Genomic DNA, 24,794 nt, shown 5'->3' with positions numbered 1-24,794 from the left:
AATTGTCATACCACAGGGAGATTTTGGAGGGAATATATCTACTTAAATACAGAACTTATCATTGTGATACAGAAAGCAGAGCACAAAGGAAAAAAAAACTAAAGTAGCAATAGGGATATACGATAAAATCCTTAAGACATTGTAAGTTGTATCATTTTTTTTCCGTCATGTAGTCCACACTCCTTACCAGTTGGTGGCGGTAATGCGTCCTTCTCTTATTTGCCAACCGCCAATACATTAAAGAAGAAGGAGGAGGAGCCTATGAAAGAGAAGGCGCCAATATTGTATTTCCAGCGGAGTGACAGTTGATTTTGAATTTTTCAGCGATGACTGAAAACACCTTTCCCCTCCATAATGCGGACGCTATTGTTAATTTCTACCGCAGTGAGGTTCTCATCGGCCAGGAGGCCAAACAGTTCACTAAAGGAGACCTGACCCCGGTTCCCAAGGTAAACTGACAGCTTCATCAGTAACATTGCTGTGTCTGACTGAGCGGAGACGGAGCTGTGAACTAAAGTTAATAAGCTGAGGACAAGTTAGTTTGAATTTCAATATTTCACGGTCGTCTTTCATACCGTGTTGTGCAACAACGCGTTTACCGAGACTCTGAAAGCTGTGGTTTGGTGGGACAACTAAACACCTTTCGACTCGTTTAAACATGTACACAAAACAATAGCTTCTTTTTGGGTCCATTGGGTCACGAGCTTCAAATCAAAGCCGAACTGTGGTACAACGTTAGCTTGACCGTTGCCTCCTTGCACAATTTCGCTCGATTCAAATGTCCATTTACAGCTTATCTGGACTTTCTTTCATTGACTTGGATTGCTCCGGTAGAATTTCAACGCTGTAATACAGACCAGCTCTTTCACCGTCAAAGTGAGGGCTGTGGGGAGATTTACTTACTTACTTTCTAAGTAAATGAGTTACAACAACATTTAATTTCCCCTTTGGGATCAATAAAGTATTTTTGAATTGGCTTATATACGACGTATATGTGTTGAGGAGAAACAAACCTGGCCGATTTCAAGATTGGTTGGAGTTTCTTCGAACCTCCATCTCTCTTTTTAATAAGCTGTGACTATTAGGAGGATGGCAGAGAAGGTCTTTGTTGCACTTCAGGTTTTTCTTATTTTAGTGACTATTTGCTCTAAAAACAAAAATCCAAATACTTATGACTTAAAAGGTGATCAAAGTAAAAGTTAATTCTACTCAAATAGCCACTTGATGCACCTTGAGTTTCTGGTTTGTTTGTTCTTTGTTGGTTTCTTCCATAGTTGTAGGCAACAAAAAACATGTTACAAACTTCACAGGAGCCCTTGCTGTATTGTTTAGCTACCTGATTGTCTCACTTGCTGAATCTCTGATTAAATGGCAGAGAAACTGACTGACAGGTAAATGGAAAAAAAATCTATGACCATCCACGTGCATACAGAGCTCCCTAAAACCTACGTATTTATACGTGGAACCCCTCTGTCCCAAACTGAAATTCAATGACTAATTAAACAAATTACTAACAAACAAGCTCATTTTAAACAAAAATTCTAATCATAAATCAACCAGAAACTAAACCAATTAATAAAATAAACGATATAATCTAAAGTCCAAGATTTAACTGACAGTAGAGAAATGGCTCAAACTTATCTGAATTACTTATTTTGCTTTCTTGTATTTAGGTGCCAGAGTGGTACTGCCGTTTTGAAACCGTTGGGCTCGGCCCAAACTGTATTCCTATGATGTGTGCTCTATGTTTTTGTCTTTATCTTATTGCGTCCGTTTCTTGCAGTCGCTGCACTTCTCCTCTCAAAGAATTTCCTTTGGGGGAAGAATAAAGTGTAACTTATCAACTGTATCCAAATACAGTTTATAACGGTATCTGATAGTTTTTTTTTTTTGTTGTTGTTTTTTTATCCCACTAAAAATACCTTTTAGTAGGCTCAGTTTTATAGAGTCAGTTAACAATAGTCACTCCACTGTTGCCAACTCGACGACTTTCTTGCTATATTTTTTAGTGACCTCTCAGACAAGAAAGTCGGAATTGGTAGGTCGGGTTTTTTAAAGATCGGTAATCGACGATCATTAATCGGTACAACCCTGCTTATGAGCTAAGTTTATTGAAGTGCACATCTGTGTCGTGTAGGTCTGCCGTCTCATTCTGGACAACAGAGTCCAAATGAAACAGAATTCTGTTTCATTCCTCTCCCTAAAATCAGGATGAGCAGAGGACAAAACTGCAGCATAGATCTGGGTGGACATGGTCCATTATGTTACTAATTCAGCTTTCAGCTCCTCAGAATCCAGTGTTTTTCTGTTTCTTCGTCTTTACAGCCAGAAGCAGTTCAGACGCTGTACATGAGAATCCTGCATCTCCTGTACCGCTTCAGGCCTGAGTGCCACTCCATGGTGAGACCTCCATTTTACCCGTTAACATATTATTACGTGCTGCTTCCACTTTCTATGTAGCAGAAACTTAAATATTTTGCCACGAGTCACGACTACGTATTTGCTTTGTTTTCCAACAGGTTCCCTTTTCAGAGAACATCCAGTATCCGGGCTACCATGAGGGTGCTACTGCCATAATAAGTGTCTACACACGGATGTGGGGTTTATTTTCTTTATAATTTGTCAAATTTAAACACCTATGTGTCAGTGCAGAAACTAAGGCACAATGTTGCTAACATGCTTAAAGTGTCAATTTATGAAACGGCTGAGCAGAACACAATGTTAGGCTCCACTTGTCTGTAAGATCTCACACATATGATTCTTAAAATGTGATTTTTTTTTTCGTTTTGTTTTTTTAGGAGGCAGTTTCTGCCGATGTGCCTGGTGTACGACTTTTCATTGAATGACCTTCTGGCTCCAAGTAAGTATGTCTTTCTGCAGGCTGCAGCCAGCACATTCCTATTCTCTTCCATAACTACAGATTACAAATTAGGACAACATGCATTCTATTTTAATATTGATGAATGTTGCATTAATGATGTGACTTGTGATAAATGACCAAATAAGTTCAAGGCTTCCCCCAGAAAACTTGCCAAGTGGTACAGCAGTCCATCTTGTTTCTGTTAGAAATGTTGTAAGTTGGTAGGAAATATGAAAATATGATTATTATTGTCAATAATGTCTTCCAATAACTTAGGCTGCGTTCACACTGCAGCCTGAAGTGATCCAATTCCGATTTGTTTTTGTTTTTTTTGCCTTAACGCAACCTGTATCTGATCTCTTCATGACAGTCTGAACAACACAAGACGAATTTATTTCGAATGCGACCCAGACCACTTGGGTGTCCGATTCAAATGTGACCTAACGTCCAGGTCGCAATCATCCGATCTGAACGTCACTGATACTCAACAAATGTCACTTTTCTGCTTCATGATATGGGCAAGCAGAAAGAAAAACAACAACCATGACGGACTGTAACGAGGGTTAAGTTGTTAATATGCTGCTCTGGTTGGCAACAACTTCAAAATCGTAAGATGCTCCACTGTTAGCATCCATGTTTACTTCCGCAAACTTTGAGCACTTCTTCTTCTTATGGCTGTTAACAAAACACTGAGAACATTGACGTTATTGCGCCCTCTACTGCGCATGCGGGACACTTCCAGGTCCCACTGTGTGCCCTGTACACACTGGAGATCACATACAGGTTGCATATGTTTGGAAGTATGAAGGCTCATGGCAAAAATCAGACTTGGGTCACTTCAGGCTGCAGTATGAATGCAGTATGAAACCAACTATAGTCTTAAAAAAGGGGGGGGAAATACAATAAAAAAATTCTAATTATTTGCACTTTACATTCTAATGAAGTAATCAGCCAGTGTATGTTAAAACAAAGTACGGTCACATTTAAGTATAAAATTGATTACAAATAAATATTATTATTGACAATCATAAATACTTCTATGCATAACTAAATATTCTTGAGGTACAAAATTCTGTTTCCTGTGAACAGAGCGGCGTCCTCTTTTTGATGGCAGCTGTGCTACAACAATGAAAAAGACCTGAACTGATATTATTAGTTAATTGATTGGAACTCATTTTAATCTAGTTAACAATCTTGCGTTTAACAATTGCAAGTCAATTAATTGTTTGCGTCCCTAGTTTACAACAACAACAAAAAAATCTTCACATAAAATGACAACTGTAGCTGTAACAACAAAATGTGGAAAATTTCTAAAAGGTGATGTATAGTTTTGCAGGAGACTGTTTTCATGATTAATCTGGTGATAATGTTAGCTTTGACCTAAGGTGATCAAGATTATTATTATTATTTTTTCAGAAAAACAGAAGACTCTGGTCATTCTGAGTGCCATCATGAACTTTCTCCACTTCAGGAAGGAGAGGATGGTGTTGATACTGGAGAAACAGGCCAAATTTGTATGTTCCATCTGATCCATAACAACACAAATAATCCATTTCATCTGTACAGAAACAATCTGTAATGCACTGTATTGATATTTGGTGTGACAGACGGACATAAAGTAGTGCAGAACGGTGATGTTACGAAGCAGATATATGGGTTTCAGGTTGTTTTTGATATTGTAGAAGTGCTGATCTGAAAAGTGTGGCTTTCTTTTCTTTTTTTTGTTTCAGATTCGTCGGGTGAGTATTAGGGATGGGCAGCATGAGAAATATATCACAATATTGTGTGGTAACTATTGTAGTAATAGAAATGATAGAACATATCAAACCATGTTTTGGTCTTTGGCAACAGATTGTATGAGTGGGACGGCACATCACTGCCACCAAACAAAAATGGCCTACTTCAGGAAACCAGCTGCATAAGTTACCTAAATTTTCTTGCCGACTAATAACCAATTACTTTATTTTGTCATATTTTAAAAAAGGAAGAAAAAAACACGTTGATACACACCTGCTTCTCACAGTGTCACAAAGTCCAGTCCTTGAGTTACTGTCCAGAAATTTAAAGATGCAGCTCTTCTCCAATGCAGCAGAATGACACAAATGGCTCGTTAACATCCCTTTGCAGAGCTGAGTGACTGACTGGTGGTTAGGGAATTTGTGCAAAAGTTTGAAAAGCTGTACTCATTTTCCATTCACTTTACAATTATATACTACTTTGTGTTACTCTGTCACAGTCCAATCCAGGCTTTTAATAGCAACGTACGCCAGTTTATTTTCAGATTTCTAACAATACTGAATCAACCCAAAAAACTTTAGTCACAAGTAGTGCAATAAGTTGACAGTTTATGTTTGTTTCCCCTGTTGTTAGAGGGCAGACATGGACAAACTGCAGACATACACCAGAGGCAACCGGGAAGCAGAGAAGAAGATTGAGCAGCTAACGTAAGTCTTCTTCTGAACATGTTCGGATCTTTTGGGGGGGGTTTGCTGTTACCAACTCAGCGACTTTCTTGCTATATTTACCGACATTTCAAACAAAACAAATATTGTATCGCAAAGTTTCCCCCATTAAACTTGTTAAGCCTGGTGGTTGGGCGCTCGCCAGTCATTCATCCAGTGACCTGTCGTGCTTTAAACTGTTTAAAGTTGACACAAAATTTTAAAAATATCACTTGATAACAATGTGCTATTGGGAGATTAATACCTGAACACCAACTAAAAAGTCTTAAGAAATGCAAACATTTAAAATAAACTTAAATAAGCAATGCTAAACCTGGTGGGGGCACAAATAAAGTCTGGTGGCCCGCCAGGCTTACAATACAATGCGGGAAGCTCTGGTATCAGCCAAAATTGGAGACGGCAGGTCAGACGTCTTAAAGATTGGTAATCGGCGATCGGCCAGAAAACTAATCAGAAGCATAAAAAAAAAGAAAAAGTTTGAACTTCAGTGAAAGTATCTTTTTAAGTACATTTGAATATTTAACAAACCATATTAATATAGTTGAAATATATTGTCCGTCCAAACACTGCCTTCAGTGTAAAGCGCAAAGAACGTTCCGACATAAACACAAGCTGCTAGTCGTTACGTTTGAAATTGTATTGAAAAACGTTTGTCATAAAAACCAAACGGGGTCAGTGCGACGTGTTCTCATCCGTCCCTTCCTGACCCAGGACCATCCCACCAGAGCAGCAGGCCGAGGCAGATGAGCTGGCTGCCGCTCTCTCTGAGCTGCAGGCCACCACCGTGCATGAATACCAGGAAGTGGTAGGCGCCGACACGGGCACACACGGTCGAAGTTGTGGTGTGTAATTGTGTGTTCAGTTAAAGTCTGACACTGTCGTTTTCCTTTCAGAACGTCAAAAACGAAAACATTGCAGAGTGGAAAACCAAAATAGCAGAGAAGACGCAGAAGCTGGTATGTGATCCGGACTCGTATGTCTAAGCTCGTCGAGTCTCTGCTGTGTCTATAAACGTGTACATGTGTGTCTATTTGTGTTTCAGTCCCAAGTGAAGGTGGACGTCAGTAACCTGAAAGAGGACATCACCAAACTCAAGTCTCAGATCGTGGAGTCTCCAGAGGAACTGAAGAGCCAGAAGGAGAAGATGAAGGAAGCTGCGAAGAAAATCAAGAACTCCATAGTAAGTAGGAAAATGTTTGGTCTGCAGATGTAACTCGATCTTTCCTGCGTTGCGCTGGTTACTAGGATTAAACCGTCTTGGAGGACAGCTCTCTGTTTATTGTAACGAACGACAAACAGAAAACCAAGTGATTGGCCGCCTACACCAAATCCTGCACAAAATAAAAGTATATAACAATCTAAGGTCAACTCTATAAATCTATAAACTGGATGTATTTGGGTGAAAATGACCAACTTCTGTAGGACAACATTACAAAAGGTTTGGGCCTAAGAGCGCAAATGACTGGACAAAACCATGGCACAGATGAAGAAAAACTAAAGACGGGGAGCGCCTGATCTTAATGTCACATCATAGCAGTTTCTGAAGTGTTTAGTCAAGTATAAGAACAATCTGAGTAACAGAAGAAATTTTGTGTAATTGTAATAATATAGAAATACAACCCTGTTACACAATAGAGCTAATATGTTGGGATTTCTCGCACACCCGTTTAATTTTTAAAATTTTTTAATTTTTTTTACTTTAAGGCAGAAACAGACGAGTATGTGGTGGAGATGCAGAACAGGGTGCAGAGCGTGGCCCACGCTGAGGCCGAACTCCAGCAGATGAACAGCCTGCTGCAGGACCTGGAGAGCAGCATGAACAACACCAGGCTGCGTCAGGAAGAGGTACGCTCCACTCTTACATCCACCTGGGTGTCGGGTTTCAAATCCCTAAGCTTCCATCTTTTTCAGAGACGATCCATCTGACTGAGCTATCGTTCGGTGTTTAGATGTTCGAAGCTAGAAGAGACATGCCTGCAGCCAGAAGACGATTCTACAAAATAAACGCCACACGTTTCCTATTTTTATTTGTAAAAACATTTTTCCATTCACATAACAGTTATTCAGTCACTTGTGTTGCTCTGCTGGGTGAAACCCCAACAAAACGGTTTGTGGTTGTGGTATGACAAAATATGAACAGAACAGCTGTCAGAGTGGGGAAATGTGACCTAATGTTCACTATAGAACGCACACAGTAGAAGTTGGTAAAGGGAAAACAATATTTAAAGGTTGTTTTTTTTTGTTTCTAATGTTGCATGTTAACAGTACCAGGAGCTGTTGATTCAAAGCGAGAAGATGCAAAAGGAGCTGAAAAGTCTGTGCAGCGAGGAGGTCCAGCTGAAGCGGGCTCTGGGCATGAAGCTGGATAAGGAGTGCAAACAGAACATCCGCAGGCAGAAGAAGAGAGAGACGAAGGAACAGCATGTCCAGGAAGTGCTGGGGTACCGACTCAAACGTCTCGACCCGTAGAGTTAACCTGAGCAATGCGTTCGTTTGGCAACCTAACACCAGCTGTTCTCCAGGCAGTGCAACCAAATCCACCAGAAACGCGAGGAGATGGCGGATAAGATCCAAACGATCATCGGAGAGACCCGTCAGCTGAAGGCCAAGATCAAGAGCCTGAGAGACGTCTGCAGCAAAGAGACGGAGAAGGCCCAGGTACGTTGATGATAGGGGTGCCTCTGACGTTTAAGGGGGAAAGCTTTGCGGGGCTCCAGAGGGCAACCAAATTTCTCAGTAGTACTACTTAAAAAAAAAAATAGAAAAACGAAAGAAATCTGAGATCGCACCGATACAACCAGTCATTCCAGGAAATAACTAAAAAACACTGAAAGTCTCCCTGTAGTCCAATGACACTCATTAGGCCCACACCTAATGATTCCTCTAAACCAGTGGTTCTCAAACATTTTCATGCTGAGGATCTCTTAACCCATTTAAAAAAACTATTTTTCTTGTTGTTATTATTTAATTACATAACAACAACAATAGCTGTTGAAGTGCGAGCAGCGCATTACAAGCAGGCAAAGTCGTAAACCACAAAGAACAGTTCTCACCAGCTGGGACTTGAGTCCTACCGTTCACGGCACAGAATCGTTGAAAAGAATCGAGTCGTTCGTGAACGACACACAATACTCTCTGCAGGTATGACTTGACTTCCTCCGATCATATAAGTATTTCTGCCGTTGTTTTTGTTTCATCCGTGTCTTCAGTTTTTCTTTGGAGTAACCCGATTTTAAGCCGTTTCTCCATTGTTATTTTTTAGCACAATCCTTTGCTAAGCCTACTGTGGCGTCGCACTTTCAGCTCAAGTCACGGCAAATAAAGGGTCATTTACATCCAGTACCTTGCAGACCACTAGGGGACTTTAAACACTTTCCAGTAAGATACCTGACTTGTATAATTGTGCTTCAAACACAACTTAGTTTGGCAGATTAATCATTTACAAGTCTTGTTCCTTTTTGCTGGACAGTAATTTTTTTTTTTTTTTTTTTCAAAGCAAACTTGTAAAGTTATCTTGTTAAATGTGATGCAGTTGAAAATTTGGGTGTGTCTAACTTGACTGTTGAACCTAAAAATGAAAAATGTTGGTCAAAAAACAGAAGTTAGAGAACTTGGCTTGGAGCCCTGCTTCATGGTGGAACATGTTCCTGTTTCCAGGCGCTGTATGACACCCTGTCCACATCAATGGATGGTCTTCACAAGAGGATCGAGATGCACATTACAGACCTGAAACTTCACCAAGATGTCTAACTTTTCCATATGTCTAACTTGTTTTTTTTCTCCTTCTGTCTGTTTAGTTTTTTATTTAATAATCTTTGTGAATCAACTTGACTGTCTGGTTGGCTGATGAGTGAAATAACTTGTAATGTCAAAACGTTTTCTCCCCATTTTTCCTTGTCTTTACCCTCTCTCTTTGCTACAATTGTATTTTACAAGGAATGAATGAATAAACTGAATATTAGAAGAAGCTTTTGACAAATGTTCAGATTAAGTTAGGATCTGTTTACACTCATTAAATGAATACAGAATCATAAGGACCGGTCTGAGGCGAGCCCTCTGCCCCTGCAGTAAAATCACTTTTCTACATCCTCACTGCTTGGAAAATGACCTACAACTGGTTTTGCTTCTAACCTTCATTTAACCAGAAGAGAAAAACTCATTGAGATTAAAAAAAAAATCTCATTTGCTTGTTATAGTTTGTACATAAACTCTGGATGTTTTTTCTTTTTTTACATATTTTAGTAAGACTATTTGAAGAGGTGTGCATAAGACTGACATGACATAACATCTGTCAGAACATGATGAAGTCTTCATGAATGTTTGAGTTGTCATGGCGTGTTATACGGTAAATAAAAAGTTACATTAAAACTGGTATTTAAAGTGTTATTTACTTCATGACAATTGTAGACATTCATGAAGACTCCTTCATTTTCCTGACACTGTCATGTCAGTCTTATGCACAACCCTTCATGTAAACTGTTCCCCAAATGTTTAGAAGTTGTAGTACACGGTAAACAACGTAGATTTTGGCCTATAAAACTTTTATTTTTATTTTTCTATGTAAACGTCAATATCCTCTAAACAAGGAGGGGCTCAGTTGATTCCACCATGTCAAGGTTCCTCTTCAGCTCCTTCCTTTTGAAGTGGGATGCGACCTGGACTATTGTAGGAGGCCTTGCTGAACTTTGCTGTCTTTCTCCTTGCTCCGCTCGGCATGCAGTGCCTTGCGTAGCTCGTTGATTTCGGTAACAAGAGCCATATTGTCCTGCAGAGAACAAAGACATCATTAGCAGCTGATTAATGTGTTGAAGGTCAGTCTCATCCACTTTGTATGTTTATCCATACAAGTTGGGTCTTAAAAGTGTTCGGGGCGTGATTTTAGGCCTTTCTTAAGTGTATTGTTTAAAGTAAACATTGCTTAACTTTAGTACAAATTGAATCATCGACCAAGGATGTGTTCTTACCAAACTTGAGGGAAAAGGGGAAAAAAAGTATTTCCAGGCTTAATTACATTAGGAATACACAACTTACAATCTAATCCAGGGGTGTCCAAACCTTTTGCAAAGAGGGCCAGATTTGATCAAGTGAAGATGCCCGGGGGCCAATAGTTTGTTCGGACATTTTTTAACTACAAAAGTTTCACACACTGTTATAAAACAATTTTCATTGTCACAATTATCTTTATTTTTCAAATGACAAAAAAACAAAACAAATATAAGCCACTCAGGCAAATGAGAACAACTCTAAAAACCCAAATTCTGCCTTTCTTTCATATCTGGAGAGTCAGATAACATTGAACAAACTGTATAAAATACCTTAAATTTACATGAGTTTAAAAATATCTTTGCCTCAAGAACATTTTAAACAGGAGTTATAAGTAATGCAAAGTTGTCTGTTATTATTAAATCTTAAAACAAGTGAATTTTGCTCGTCATTTACAATATCTACAGGTTCATAACCAAATCTTACTCAAGAGTTTAATAAAAATAAATGCCATAAATCCAGGTGCATAAATGTTCTTTTGGCTCTTCACTGCTGATAATGACAGACGTTACCGTTCAAAACACTCAGTTTCATGTCCTCAACTCTCAGTGCCACACTGTTACTGCCAGGCAAACATTTTTCTCAAATTCTTGCTTCTTCTCAGGGCAAAATGTTCTCCACCATTTTCATAACACAGTTTTGATAAATGTACCTTCAGTAAAAGGTTTGCCATGTTTAGCTATTAACATTAACTTCGTAGCTTGCTTTGGTGGTATTTTCTTTTGACTCACAGGCCCGCGTGAAGAATCGCTGCTTCACTTTTTCAGCACGGTCACTTCCTGTTAGCTTGTTGTATGTGTTAGCATGTTTAGTCTGGTAGTGTCTCTTTACGTTGAAATCCTTAAACAAGGCAACAATCTCACAAATTAGACAAGCACAATTGCCTTGATTTTCAGTGAAGAAGTATTATAATTCCCATCTCTCTTGAAAGCGGCGGCCCTCACTGTAAACTTGTTTTCTTTGCAGTGGCCATGGCAGAAATGAGTGGAGAGCGGTTCGCTGCACGGAGGCAGAGACTGATAGTATTAAAGTGGTGCTGCCACCATTTGGTGAAAGGAGGAATTACAGTTTCAAGTTTTATGATTTATTTATTCTGTTTCACAGTGCAGGCGGGCCATAAATAATACATTATAAGACCGAAGCTGCGGGCCGTATGAAATCTGACCGCGGGCCGTGATTGGCCCCCGGGCCGGACTTTGGACATGCCTGATCTAATCTGTTAATCAAATGGAAAATATACATATACAGTACAGACCAAAGGTTTGGACACACCTTCTCATTGAATTCAATGAGAAAGTGTGTCCAAACTTTTGGTCTGTACTACATATATTTAAACAAAAACAAAACGCTATCAGAAAATCTAATTTAATCAGTTTGAAGATTAAATTAATGAATTTGCATGAATGCCACCTTCAAAAAATGGCTTAGATCTTTTTTTAACAAATCTAGACGCCTTATGGTTCCATATACCAAGGAAGATGCTTTCAACTGTGTGGAGTTGACTCCCTTCTTGGAGAGAAAAAAAACCTGCTGGCTGACGACGATCATCAATGGTTTTAGCTGTCGAATCATAATGCGCTAAAACTTAAATATACCAGTGACGAAGAAAAAGAGACAAAGTCCTTTGTTAGTGATTGTCAAGACTGCTGGAAGATTTTAAAGAGGGCTGGATGGGGGCCAGGGATGAACTTGGCCCCCATCAAAAAATTTGCAAAACTGTTTCTTTTGCCTGATTTTGTTATTGTATAATTATTCTATTTATATGAATGACTAAAATTTTGATCTTTAAAATGCAACATTTTGTACATAAATGCATATTTTACTCTGTCTGACAATGTCATTTTTAAGTATCAAATTAAAAATTTTGATCAGTTACTCAGTACTTGAGTCTTTTCACCAAATACTCTTTTATTTGGTAAAAATAAAAGAGTAAACTTTTACTCTTTTATTGTATATAATGTGTTTTACAAAGTAAAATACATTACTTAGTATTTTACTCAAGTAAAAATACTAAGTAATATATTTTTACTTGAGTAAAAATATATTGAAGTAGTTCTATTCTTACAATTCTTGGGTACCCAACCCACCTCTGCATCAGACCTTCCGATAACGCCCAGTACAATAAACATGGGGGAAACGCTGATCTATAATTGTAGTCTTTACCTTCATCATCCTGGTGTAGACATCCTCGTGCTCTTTGGCAGATCTGACCAGCTTCTTCTGAAGACTGCTTACAGTCATCTCCAGTTGACCACATTGGGAGCACATACCCTTCTGAGCATCATCAACTGCACTGCTCCTCTTTGCCTAGAAAGAAAACCCTCAGATTGTCTCGCTCAGGGTCGTCCAATCTCACCGATGATGTCAACAACATGCACCGAACCAACGCTCGACAATCGGCTCTTACACTCTCTGTGCCTGAGGCGTATCGGAAGTATATCATCAAAATGTTGTCTTTCAGTTTCCTGGGATCCTGGATGAGGGAGGCACAAACCTGGAGGTCTGACCTGACCCGCTCAAGAAGCGTAGTCAAATCCTGCACCTGTACATAGGAAGTTGTCAGACGTAGAAACTTCCCCGACCATTTCCAGCTACAGCAGCATTAGTCAGAGAAACAAATAGAGCCATCTTCCACTTTCATATCCATATCTTGAATTCAGACTGCTGTCGAGCATTAGCTACCTTCTGGATTGGATGCCTTTCTTTTTTAAAACAAACTAGTTTGGATTTTAAGTAAAATCCAAAATCATGCTATGATCTGTGTTTTATGTACTACTTTGATCCTGGATCATGCATGCTGTTTGAAGGTAATTATTTTTATGATTGAAGTGTTTTTTCTAGAATCTCATCAGTTTTTTATTCGTCTTTGCGAATAAAAACCGCAAAGACGTTTTTTATTCTGTGTGTGTGTGTGAACCAGGTTTTTAGATCCTCGTGGGGTCCTTTTTCTGTCTACAATGTGGGGACCACTGCTTTTTGTGGGGACGTTTTCTTGGTCCCCATAAGGGGGAAATGTTGCTTTTGGGTTAGGGGTGGTTTGTGATGCTTAGGGGTAGGTTAAGAGTTAAGCTGTAAAAAATGAATGGAAGTCAACGTAAAGTCCCCTCAAGACATGAATTCATGACTGTGTGTGTGTGTGTGTGTGTGCGCTGACCCTTTGCAACTCCTTTTGGATTTCTTTGTCTTTGGTCCTCAGTCTGAGCCTCAGTTCAGATATGGTGACTTTCAGACGAGTGCTGCTGTTGGTGATCAGTATGAGCTCCTCCTCAAGCTGTTGAACAAGGATTATCAGTCGTCTTTGACGCGACATGTTTTGTTCATACAAGGATAGAGAGAAGCCTGCACACCTGATTTTGATCACATCATTTTATGGACAGCATCTCAATAAATGACATCAGGCAAACGTTTGGACTGCAATAACACACGGCAATTATGGCCACTCTACAAAGAGTGTGGAGGTTTCAATGTTATCAATACCAAACAACAAAACCCAGGATTGCAAAGTGTTCAGTTAGTTAGAAATGAGTAGTTCCCCCGTTTTTTTTTTTGTTTTTTTTTTGCAAACTAACACACACACAAAAACTTGAAACAGACAAATGAAGACAAAAAAAAATCAACCCTTAAATCTATTGTGTCTTTTTTTTGAAGTCAGCTAAAATCAATGAGTTAAAACAGCAGCGTGTCTTTTGTAGATGCATGCAGGCAAAACAAAAAGGCAGAACATGCCGAGGGTTACTTTAATCTCGTTGCCGTTAACTACTTCCAAAACTAAATGGCTTTACCAGAAAGAAGACTCAGTTCTAACAAAGAAAAAGAACAAATTCAGGATGAAACTAAAACTCCCTCTGCCTGGAGCCAAGCTAGAATTTTCCGAGGCCTCTCACTTACCTTTTGTATCCTTTCTGCTTTCTCGTTTATGTCGACCTGCTGTGGCTTGATCTGCTTCTTCATGTCCTTCAGCTTGAATTCCAAGATGATCTTCAACTTCTGCAGATCCTGGTTTATAATATGTAGGCTGGATATGATTTTGTCCTGCGTGAGAACGGGCAGAGGTGGACTGTTTACTCTGTGTTCCCACTGCAGTCAGTTCCCCATTTTTGGTGCACAAAACTAAACTTCTAATGTGAAACGAAAAGCACGGCGGGACACTGCTCCTCAGTCACCTTTTCCTGGCAGATCTTTTTATATTTGGAAACCTGTTTCTTCAGAACACAAATATCGGTCTCCAGAGTGCGGATGAACCCCATCAGAGTGTGGCGCTCCTTCTTCAGGGAGGTTATGTCACTCAAGCGGTCATCGATCTGCTTCTGGAGATTGTGGACCTGCGTGACCGCCATTAAAAAGACGCTGTAATCTTTCCGGCTAACTGACACCAACAAAAGTAAACAAAATTTAAAGATAGCTTGAAAATCTTTGGTCACCTTTTGTGTCATAGTGCCACTGTTTCCCTTCAGCTTGGTGATGGCCTCTTTCTCTGACTGGAGTTGCTTCTCGTACTTGTCTTTCATGGTGTAGATCTTTTGCTGCTCTTGCTCTGCTGTCTGCCTTATGGTTTCTTCATACTCTCGGATCCTTAGCTCAGCCTCCTTCTGACACTGTAAATGAAATGAAATCAGCGAGAATTCAGAGGTGTCTCGACGACGCGAGCGGTCCCGGACTTCTGTCGCTTTCCTCCTCATTCTTTAGGACCTTATTCATTTGTTGAGTCTTCGCTTGCAGCTTGGCCTCGTACATCTGCGTGACCTCGGCCAGATTCTGGGTCCGGTCCCCATGTGCATGAATCAACCGCGTCTCGTACTCCTCCTGCATTTCTTTGTGCTTCTGGAGAAGGTCTTCGTACTTTTCATGCTCCACAGTCAGCTTGGAGGTGTAGAATTGGTCTGTGTGGGATTAAAAACATTCATAAACTTCCCTTTGAGCTCATAAAGAATGCATCGGATAGGAAGTGATGATGTCCTACCTAGATCCTTCAAGTCTTTGCAGTGTTTCACTTCAACTTCTGCAGAATTCAGCTGGGTCTCTTGTTCACACTGCTCTATTTCCGTGCTCAGGATCTACGAATGTAAGAGTTTCAGAGAAGTATTCTTTTGAATCACAAGGATTTTTGGAATCTACGTATTGCGATATCCTAGTATTTCTTTTTACCACAGTCAGAGATGATGTTGGATGCTTTTCATTGAATATTTTTACCATTATGAACTTGCAAAAGTGCTCATACCTCTTGAGCGTTTTCACACTTTTCACCAGAAAACTCAAAGGCATTTTACTAGGCAAAGCAACACCAAATACGACATAATTGTAAACAGACTGGGTATCTGTTTTGCTTTTCTATAGACCCATTTTTGTTCAGAAGGGACTCTGTTCACAGGACGTTTGACAGGGCTGAATTCAGAGCAGCCCTGGGAGAAATCTTAAGACTTGAGACTTTGGTTTAGATCTGCTAGAGTGGCAAAGTGCAGCTCCTCCAACAATTTAGTCAAGGTGCAGACATAAATACAGTTGACATTTTGTGGAAGGACTTCATCTAATCTGAGCTTCATCTGACTATAACAGAATCTATGATAGATTATCCATCTGTCTAACAAGTATTAACCGATTTATCGGCCAGCCTCTTTATCAGTATACATTTCCTTAATTTTGGGAGATCGGCCGATACTTGCATGTGAAGCCGATCTTATCCACCTCAGCAAAGGTCTAAAAATCAACCGCTGTCCTTTTCTGCTCTCCCCTGAGAGGTTTGTACTGGTGGCCCCGCCCACCAGGTCATGTCTGCACGTTTGCACTTAACAACAGTCACTCCACTGTTGCCAACTCAGCAACTTTCTTTCTATATTTAGCAACATTTCAGACAAAAAAAAAAAAAAAGTATCGGCCGGAATCGGCAGGTCAGGCTTTTTAAAGATCGGTAATCAGGGATCAGCTAGAGAACTGCAATCGGTGCACTGCTACTCTCTATAGTAACTAATGTTACACCCAACACCAAAAGCTCTACAAATGAAATTTAGTTGCTTGACATTATGTGCTGCTGTAAGCAAAACAGTCTGAAATTAAGCTTCCTTGCTATGATCAAGAGTTATATATATATATATATATATATATATATATATATATATATATATATATTGTATGTCTGACTGACAGCAGCAGACCTGCTGTGTTGTTTTCAGAGACTTGATTTCCTCCGTGAACTTGTTTGACATTTGTTGGAGCTCCTCTTTGTAGTTCATGTCTTGCAGGCGGAGTTGGTACTCTTTCTCCATGTGCAGCTCCTCCAGATGCATCTTCAGCTCCAACATGTTGTGAGCCTGAAACACACACAAGAAATTTTACAAAATATTTCAGCTGCATCTCAATCAACATTTTTTATCATCTTCTGCTCTCCTAAGACTCAGGATGTTTTGTTTCCCATCTAGAGATATTAGGTTTTTAGGGTTTTGGATGTTTGGCAGTACTTGGAACATTTTAGCCAATACTTTCAGTTTTCTAGAATGATGAACCATGTACCTGTTTGAACTCCAAACACACATCTAAACTGGTTTGGGAAGAGGCTAATATTGAGCTTCTGGGATGGATCCGACTTTAAGCACAAGTACTAGATTTAAAAGCCGGGTCGGTGCCAAGAAATCAACCAATTAAAGTAAACTCCACAAATATTTGGCCAAAAACGTGGCCATATCCAGTTAGAATAATGCTAGACGCTAGTTCACGGTTGCAAGAAGTGCATATTAGAGGTCCAACGTCCCAACAGACCCTTTCCTTCAGGTCCGCCTTTGTAACAAGAATCTCTTCGGTGTGGACAATCTGCCTGTTGCTCCTCAGACCTCGACCCTTTTGGTCAACAATTTTGGATATCAACAGGCAGCCATCTTCGGACGCCGTCAGCAGGAACTGATCGTCGTAGGTTATCACCATCTGCGGACATTCATCGGCAGCATTAGTAACACATTACATGATGGATGAAATGGGCAATTATTTCCATTTAAAAATGTATACTTTTAACTAACTGGCATTAAAATCTAGTTTTTTTACATAAAATTTTTTGTTAAACTAGTTTTTACCTCTGGAAACATCTCTTAATATCTTTAAAATGGTAGCGGCACAAATGAAAATGTTTGCTGCACAAACGTTTGTGCAGCAAACGCTTCATTGGTGTTTGTCAGACACCAATTGTGTCTGATCCAAAGAAGGTGGAGGGGGGAGGGCAACTTCTCTCAGGGTGTGTTTGGACTCACCCTGGTGACGGGGCCGCAGTGAGCCTGCTGTGTGATCCACTCCTTCTGATCAGGTAAGGGGTATGTAACGGCTCTAACGGTTCCGCGGGCGGTACCGGTGAAGACGACCCTACCGGACTGAGACACGGCAAGAGCGGTGTGAGCCACCGCATCAGCGGGAACCTCCCGCAGCACCTGTGGAGTCAATTTCCAATGTCAAATCACTTTTATTTCACACTCTCCAACGTTTGCATAAAAGAAATCTTGCTGTAGCCGTTCTCCTGGCCTGGCAGTCCTGTATCTCCCTCAGGATGAGGTCCGTTCCTACAGCCAGGACGGTCTTGTAGTCCCAGGAGAAAGCCGCGCCGAAGTAGCTGCAGGCCTTGAGCACAGTCTCACACTCCAGCTTCCCGGTGTGGGTGTTCCACTCGTACACGGCGCCGTCTGCCCCACAAGACACCAACCGGCTGTCGTCAAAGCTCCACTCAACGGTCCGCACCTGATCAGCGAGAAAAAACTTGGTAGTACTTGAACATTTGCTCAAGAATTTGAACCTTTGCACCACACAAAGGTGGATCAATCCCACCTTTTGGCTTTAGATCCGACGGCCAGCTGTTTATTCATCGGCATCAACTCACCTTCCCAAAGTGGCCGTTTAGATTGAGAATGTTCTCAAACGAGGTGAAAGAGTAGATGTGAATAACGCTTTTGTCGACGGCCGCAAACATGTGGCCACCGTGGCTGAAGGCACACTGGAAGGATGAGGAGGAAGCAGGTTGAAACAGGACGTGCGCGGGAAGCCACAGGTTTCAGAGCGAGTACAATCACCTCTCTGCAGCCGGGCAGCGCAAAGTCTTTAAAGGTACGGATGTCGTCGATAAACAGGTTCATCAGCCGGAGTTTGTCTGAAAAGCCCACCAGCACAAAGAGGCCCGTGGGGTGCAGAGCCACGCTGAACGCCTCCTCTCGGAACTCTTTGTACAACTCCAACTCTCTTTTGGAGAAAAAAAGACATTATGTGTGGACCGTCATCTAAAAAACTAAAGTTTAGGGTGAACTTTAATTTTTTCGTTTTTATTTTTTACAAACATTTCCCTGTCGGCTTCATCTCTATTAAATAAATAGTCACATCTGTGGTGTGTTTTCATAGGAAAGACTGCTTACTTGCTTTTTATGTCAACTGTTGCTAAACATTAATAAGTGTGGCTTGCGGTCTGAAGTAATATAATGTGACCACAGCTACCTGGAAAAAGCGGACTACATCTCCCAGTGTGTGTTGTAGCGCTGGGGATTTAGCTAACATCACTGATTCAAATTACATGTATGGAGCTACATTGGGGTCAAGTTTGTTCAAAGGGGAAAAAAATTGAAACTCAAAGAAAAAGTTTTGAAACTGAAAACAAATTTCAAAATTGATTTTCAGATTCAAATTTTTGACCCCAAATTTTTAATTTGAAAAGCTGTTTTTAACTTTCTTTTCAATTTAAATTTTTTATTTGCAGTTCTATTTTTTCCCCCAGTATTCATCAGTATTCCTTTTGCTTTATTGTCATTCATTAAGTTGGTTGAACCTTTTTCCAGTTTTGGTTTTTTTTGCACATTGTTTAGCTAAGAGGCTCAGTATTCTGACTGTAAGTTAATGTTAAATTGTAAGAAAATGTTAATAAATGATTTTGATATAAGTTGTTTATGCATATATTCTGTGCTCGGTGTTTGGGAACATCGGCGTCTCCTTCATATTCTTTAATGCCACTTTAATATTCAACTAAAATGTATTATTATAGAACAATAGTACTAAATATTGTAGATATATAAATGATAAACTAATTTATCATTTTAGCCACTTCACCGTGCACCATGCTTTTCATATTATATCAGTTAATCAACAGAAGAAACTGATTTGTACTGTTGCATAGTAATAATACAGTAAAATGCATAAAATTTGTGGTTGGAAAATAACAAAATGTAGAAAAGCTTAAAGAATGTGAACAGTTTTATAAACCCCCACTAGGTTTATTCACTTTTTAAAATTTTTTTTACCATGAACTGTAGGAATTAGCTGCCATTCCGAACCTGCCTGAAACAATGAGGTCACAAGAAGAAAAGGAAACAAGGAACATGCAGGAAGTCCTACTTCGTCTCGTAATTCCAGATCCGTACGGAGCAATCTAAAGAGCTGGTGGCCATGAAGGGCTTACGGATGCAGATGGACAAACCAGTAATGGAGGCAGAGTGGAAGGGCTGGGACAAAAAGTCAAAAGGTAGTTGTTCCTCCTGATGGACAGAGCACAGCTTACATCAACTTCAAAAATGTTTAAATCGACACCTTAAATAAGTAAAAAAAAAAAAAAAAAAGAGTAAGACATCTAAGCTTTTGCAAAACTGGACTTTTGAACTGGAGGACTTGCTCCACACAAAAGCAGGTCGAAATCATGAAGCTGCAAAGTATGAACTGTTAATCTGTTAGGCTGTGCTAATAGCAGCACCCGCTTCATTTCAGCAGATGAAAGATTAATGCTGTACAGTTGGCCTCGGTCTGTGCTGACAGCCAGCGTCTCCTCTGCAGGACTCATGCACATGGTGTCTATCTCCTGACACCGGGCTGGAGCTGAGTCACTGCTGGCTGGAGCTGGGAGAATCTGGCACAAAACAAAAAAACTCATAAAAATGCAATATCCATAGACCTAATGAATATTACCCTATCTACATAGTCCTAGCTACATTCACTCTGTTACTCAGTTACTTGAGTAACTTTTTAGAAAGAAATTGTGTTATTACTACCCTGTACTGGACCATTGTTTTCTATTCAACTCATCAATCTTTTAGTTCATGATGCTTTTTTCTCTCCTTCTTATCTGTTTTTCACTTTTGCTTAAGTAGTTTTATTATGAAGTATCTCTGCTCTTACTTGAGTAAAATTTCTGGATTCTCGACCCACTGAATGAAGAACAAACATGTTTTAACCAAAAATTCACCAGACAGAGACACACAGCTGCTGTTTCTCTTAAAGTTTCATAAGTCTTTTGTTGAAAGAAACTGATTTGGAAACATTTTCTTTTGCCTGATTGTTATTTTTGGTACTGATATGAATTGTTGCCATTTTGGACCTTAAAAAACCAACATTTCCACATAACTTCCTATTTTGGTTCGTCTGATGATGCAATTTTTAAATATAAAATGATTTACCTTTTGATCAGTTACTCAGTACCTGCATAGACTTTTTTACCAAATACTTTTTTTTACTCTTACTTGAATAAATTCTTGGACAGCTACTTTTTACTAATATGTTGATGTAGTGTGACTCTAAGTTGATTATAATTTTTGGGTACTCTGCCCACCTCTGGCTGTCAGTTATATTAAAATTCACAACTGGAACATTTACCTGTATCTCTCTGCTTTTTCTATAGACGTTGTCCTCTATCTTTTCAAACAGAGAGACTGTGCCCGGACCGGTGGAGCACACAAAACCCTTGGAGTAGGACAGGATGGCAGTGATGCCACACTTGGCCACGCCTTCCGTCACATTCCCCGCTTTGATTCGTCTCACTTCCAGGTTCCTGTGCAGTGAAGCGAGAGCATTACGGGCAAGTTGTGTGCGGTCTCTAAGAATACATTTTAGAGAAATAACAGATTCAATGGCAAGAGTTTCTGGCTAAAACCAGAAAAATATGCAGCTTGTTTAAATATCTAAAATAAAAACACAATGAACCGATTGCTAATAACGTTGAGGAGGAATGCCGACTTCCAAATAGTTAGAAAGAAACAATGTCGGTTTCTTTAAGGATACCTTGGAAACCATTCATGTAATCCAAAGGGATTATATGCCAACGAATCTGAAAAGACTGAAAACTGTCATACAAGTTATGTTTGTCATGACATATCTTAAAGCATAATCATCTCATCTTGAATGTCAGTAAAACAGTAGTTGGGGTCCCGTCCTCGGTTCTGGTGCCACACATCTTTCACACCTTCTCTCTACTGCCAAATAAAGTTCATTAGCACCAAAAAATTCCTTAAAAAGAAACAAACTAACAAAAAGTTTTGGGAAAAAAAACAAGTTAGAATGTGGCGCTGATCGCAAATGATGTCAAACTACTAAGTTAGGAACAGCGCACAGTAATCCTGTGTAGTGAAAGAGTACAAGTCAAATCATTTTCTCCACAGCGATAAAAAAATGACAAAGTCAGATCACAGAGGGTTTCATTTCAGAGACACTGGTGTTGTACGGATTTCTGCATGACTGATTTCATGGTCTTATTGCTTAGTGTGTTTTGGGGGAAAACGTCTGTGTGTTTAACAGCTGATTTTGTTTGTGATCGGCTGATTTAGGTCATTAATATGTACAGATTAATCCCCACCTATAGTTGTTTGCCAGCCACAAAAAAACTCAAGATGAAAAACTGTTTTATATGCCACAGTGTTGTGACAGTGCTGCTCATGGCGAGACAGGATGTCTAATCGGTTCACAGGCTTTTCTGAATTGATATTTCATTGGAAAAATGAACTGTGAAGCATTGATGAATCAATATTTTTACCTACACCGATTGCCGAGCGGGGAACTTGGGAAAATAGGCCCAGATAACTTTAGTGCTAGCGAGCGCTAGCTACCACAGAGATCAAAGAGGGAATAAAAGAAGAAACATAAATGGTAAAAAAAAAAGAAAATTTTTTTTCCTGAAAATGTTTACAACCTAAACTTTATTCATCTCACTTAAGCGAAAATTCCACATCAAAAGTGTAAAGTATAATTCAATTTTCCAATCTGACCTCTCATTCTGGCCCTGCGCAGCTTCAGAGCACATCTTGATCTCCCTCCTCACGTCCCCAGACTGAGACACCAGCAGCCTTCCTGTGTCTGTCCCCGCTATGACTCGGTCTTCTGACAACCAGGTGTGACACAGGATGTTGATTGACCCCACCTTTGCGATGCTGTTCTGTTTCAGGTTGCCTTCTGAGTACCGAAACAGCTTGAATATGCCGTTGCCACTCACACAGACCTGCATGTTGTTATGAGGACTGAAGCTGATCTGGCGAGACAAAAAACAAAACAAAAGTAGCCGCACGTAGCATCCCAGGACTCCATGTGTGAATGAAGGTGTGACTGGCTCACCTGTGAAATGGGATTATTAGAGTTGGTTGTCTTCTCTGTTGCCAAGAGTTTGTTTTTCTCCCAACTCCAGAAGATCAACAACCACTCTGGGGCTCCGCTTTGACCGATAAGGTACTTGGAATCAGGAGAGAAAGCTAAGGACAAGAACTCTTGAACTAGAAAATCTCCTGCAGTTAGAACGTTTCTCTTCAGGCCGTGCTCCTGATGAAGGTCAAACACGGTGACGGAGGCCTTCTCAGCCTTCTCCGATACTGCCAAGTAGCGCTGGTTTGGACTTAGAGCCAAAGCGCGTAGGCCAAGGCTTCCCTCTAAACCTGAAGAGGAACACAGAAAACAGAAAGCAGGAAATAACATTTATTGCAGGTGAAGCAAAGAGTTTACTGTACGGTTCACAGATTTTATGTAACGTGTGTGTAACTACACACACATATCCACCTGATGTATATCCACTTGCTTACAAGCCAGGCCACTTTAGCAAAGCCAATGACAAGCAAAGCACTGTCAGTTATCAACTTGCCCCCTTGACCAGGATTAATTGATGTTGTGTATGATTTTATTACATTGTTATTATCAAAATTCCTGAATTATGCGTTTCCTATTCAAATACAAGAGAAATACAAGAGAGAAGAGAAACCTGTGGCCTCACAGACACACACACACACACACATACACACACACACACACCCACACACACACACAGGTTAGAGCCGACAGCTGTCTCTATTTACACTGCCAACATCTTACCGGGGGTGGGCAGAGGACCAAAGAATTGCACTCTAGTAAGATTAGCAATACTTTAACATATTTTTACACAAGTAAAAGTACAAAGTAGCCGTCCAACAAATTACTCAGGTAAGAGTAAAAATGTATTTTGATAATCGGATCTGAGTCACTGATCCGACTATCAGTTAATATTAAAAAATTACATCATCAGACGGACCAAAATATAAACTTACATGGAAATTTTGCTATTTTAATGACCAAAATGACAATAATTCACAGAAGTAACAAAAAAGAAGGCAACTGACTTTTTTTTTCCTCCCCAAAGCTGTTTATTTAAATAAAAAAACTTTTAAACTTTAACAAAAAAACTGCAGGTCTGTGTCTGTGTCTGGCAGGTTTTTTGTTTGTTCTTCATTTAGTGAGTACAGAATCCAACGTCATAATAAAATTACTCTAGCAAAAGCAAAAAAAAAAAAGTTAGGGTAAATGTAAGTAACTATAGTTACTTCCTAACTCTGCATATTTGCCAACAGCCATGTGTAGTGGTAACATTTAATCTGTCTCATAAACATACTATTAGGCTTTCATTTTTCACTGCCATAAATGTGCTGTGAAAAATGAAGAAAGTACTGGTGTTGTGGCGATCCAATGGCGGAGATTAAGTGAATTATTTATATTGAGGACTGATTATTTTCCCATTTGATCAGATTGGCCTGGATTGCCCCCCCCTACACACACACACACACACACACACATTAAAATACAAAATTGTGTATTTACTCAGGCTATCTAAATAGAATAAATAATAAATAGAATAAATATTAAATAGAATAAATATTAAATAGAATAAATAGAAATGTCATTGTGTTCAATCAAATATGTCTGCTGACAGCGTGGTGAAATGATGCTCTACATATTAAAACACATTAAGAACCCCGCCCCCCCCCCCCGGTCCTAGCGTACCTGGAATGAAGCGCTGCCATCTTTTGACGGTGTTGTGGATCACACAGCTGTTCCCGCTGGGGAAAACCACCGTTTGCTCGTCAACAAAACACAAGTTGTTCTTCACGCCTTTCCGGAGGCCGAAAATAAAATGGGGCTGAGAAAACACGGTCGACATCGCGTTGAAAGCTGCGGACAAACTTTAGACAGCAAACGGTGAAAGAGCTCAACCTACAACCTGCAGGTGTCCTCGTGTAGTTTGAGTCATTGTTGCTAGGCGACGTGTCAGATCCCGCAATAACCTGGAAACCAAAAGCGTCTCCACGGCTCTAATTCTCGTCCTCTGTATGTATTAGTTAGGCCTATATGTTTTGATATGTCACAACTCAGGAATGTAGCTATTTCTTTATTATTATTATTATTATTATTATTATTATTATTAT

At 39.9% G+C, this 24,794-nt stretch overlaps 2 protein-coding genes across 3 annotated transcripts; one reads left to right on the top strand and one right to left on the bottom strand.

Moving 5' to 3' along the window:
* The first annotated feature begins 232 nt into the window (after positions 1-232).
* On the top strand, positions 233-9,286 carry nuf2 (UF2 component of NDC80 kinetochore complex). The gene is made up of 13 exons (XM_028001924.1): positions 233-449; positions 2,326-2,400; positions 2,520-2,596; positions 2,799-2,860; positions 4,277-4,374; positions 5,231-5,304; positions 6,034-6,127; positions 6,216-6,278; positions 6,365-6,502; positions 7,027-7,167; positions 7,588-7,763; positions 7,845-7,980; positions 8,980-9,286. Exons 1-13 carry the CDS (start codon positions 327-329, stop codon positions 9,070-9,072), a joined length of 1,350 nt encoding a protein of 449 aa, XP_027857725.1. The 5' UTR covers positions 233-326; the 3' UTR covers positions 9,073-9,286.
* On the bottom strand, positions 9,094-24,768 carry cfap57 (cilia and flagella associated protein 57). 2 transcript variants are annotated; one of them, XM_028001920.1, is made up of 21 exons: positions 24,373-24,768; positions 22,687-23,000; positions 22,344-22,603; positions 20,959-21,133; positions 20,063-20,215; positions 19,711-19,850; positions 18,405-18,570; positions 18,215-18,328; positions 17,863-18,075; positions 17,598-17,771; positions 17,116-17,277; positions 16,515-16,670; positions 15,326-15,419; positions 15,055-15,245; positions 14,787-14,960; positions 14,529-14,687; positions 14,254-14,397; positions 13,520-13,636; positions 12,773-12,907; positions 12,529-12,672; positions 9,094-10,087 (listed from the first exon to the last, which is right to left on the bottom strand). In XM_028001920.1, the coding sequence occupies exons 1-21, from the start codon at positions 24,527-24,529 to the stop codon at positions 9,983-9,985; spliced, it is 3,447 nt and encodes a 1,148-aa protein (XP_027857721.1). In that variant the 5' UTR covers positions 24,530-24,768; the 3' UTR covers positions 9,094-9,982. The 2 variants fall into 2 exon arrangements, with proteins under 2 accessions (XP_027857721.1, XP_027857722.1); XM_028001921.1 differs by lacking the exon at positions 20,063-20,215 and having other exon boundaries at positions 9,865-10,087.
* Between the last annotated feature and the right edge of the window lie 26 nt (positions 24,769-24,794).

The sequence above is a fragment of the Xiphophorus couchianus genome, chromosome 20 (genome assembly GCF_001444195.1).
Source record: "Xiphophorus couchianus chromosome 20, X_couchianus-1.0, whole genome shotgun sequence".
NCBI classification, from domain to species: domain Eukaryota; kingdom Metazoa; phylum Chordata; class Actinopteri; order Cyprinodontiformes; family Poeciliidae; genus Xiphophorus; species Xiphophorus couchianus.
This window is presented reverse-complemented; position numbering and strand designations above follow the sequence as displayed.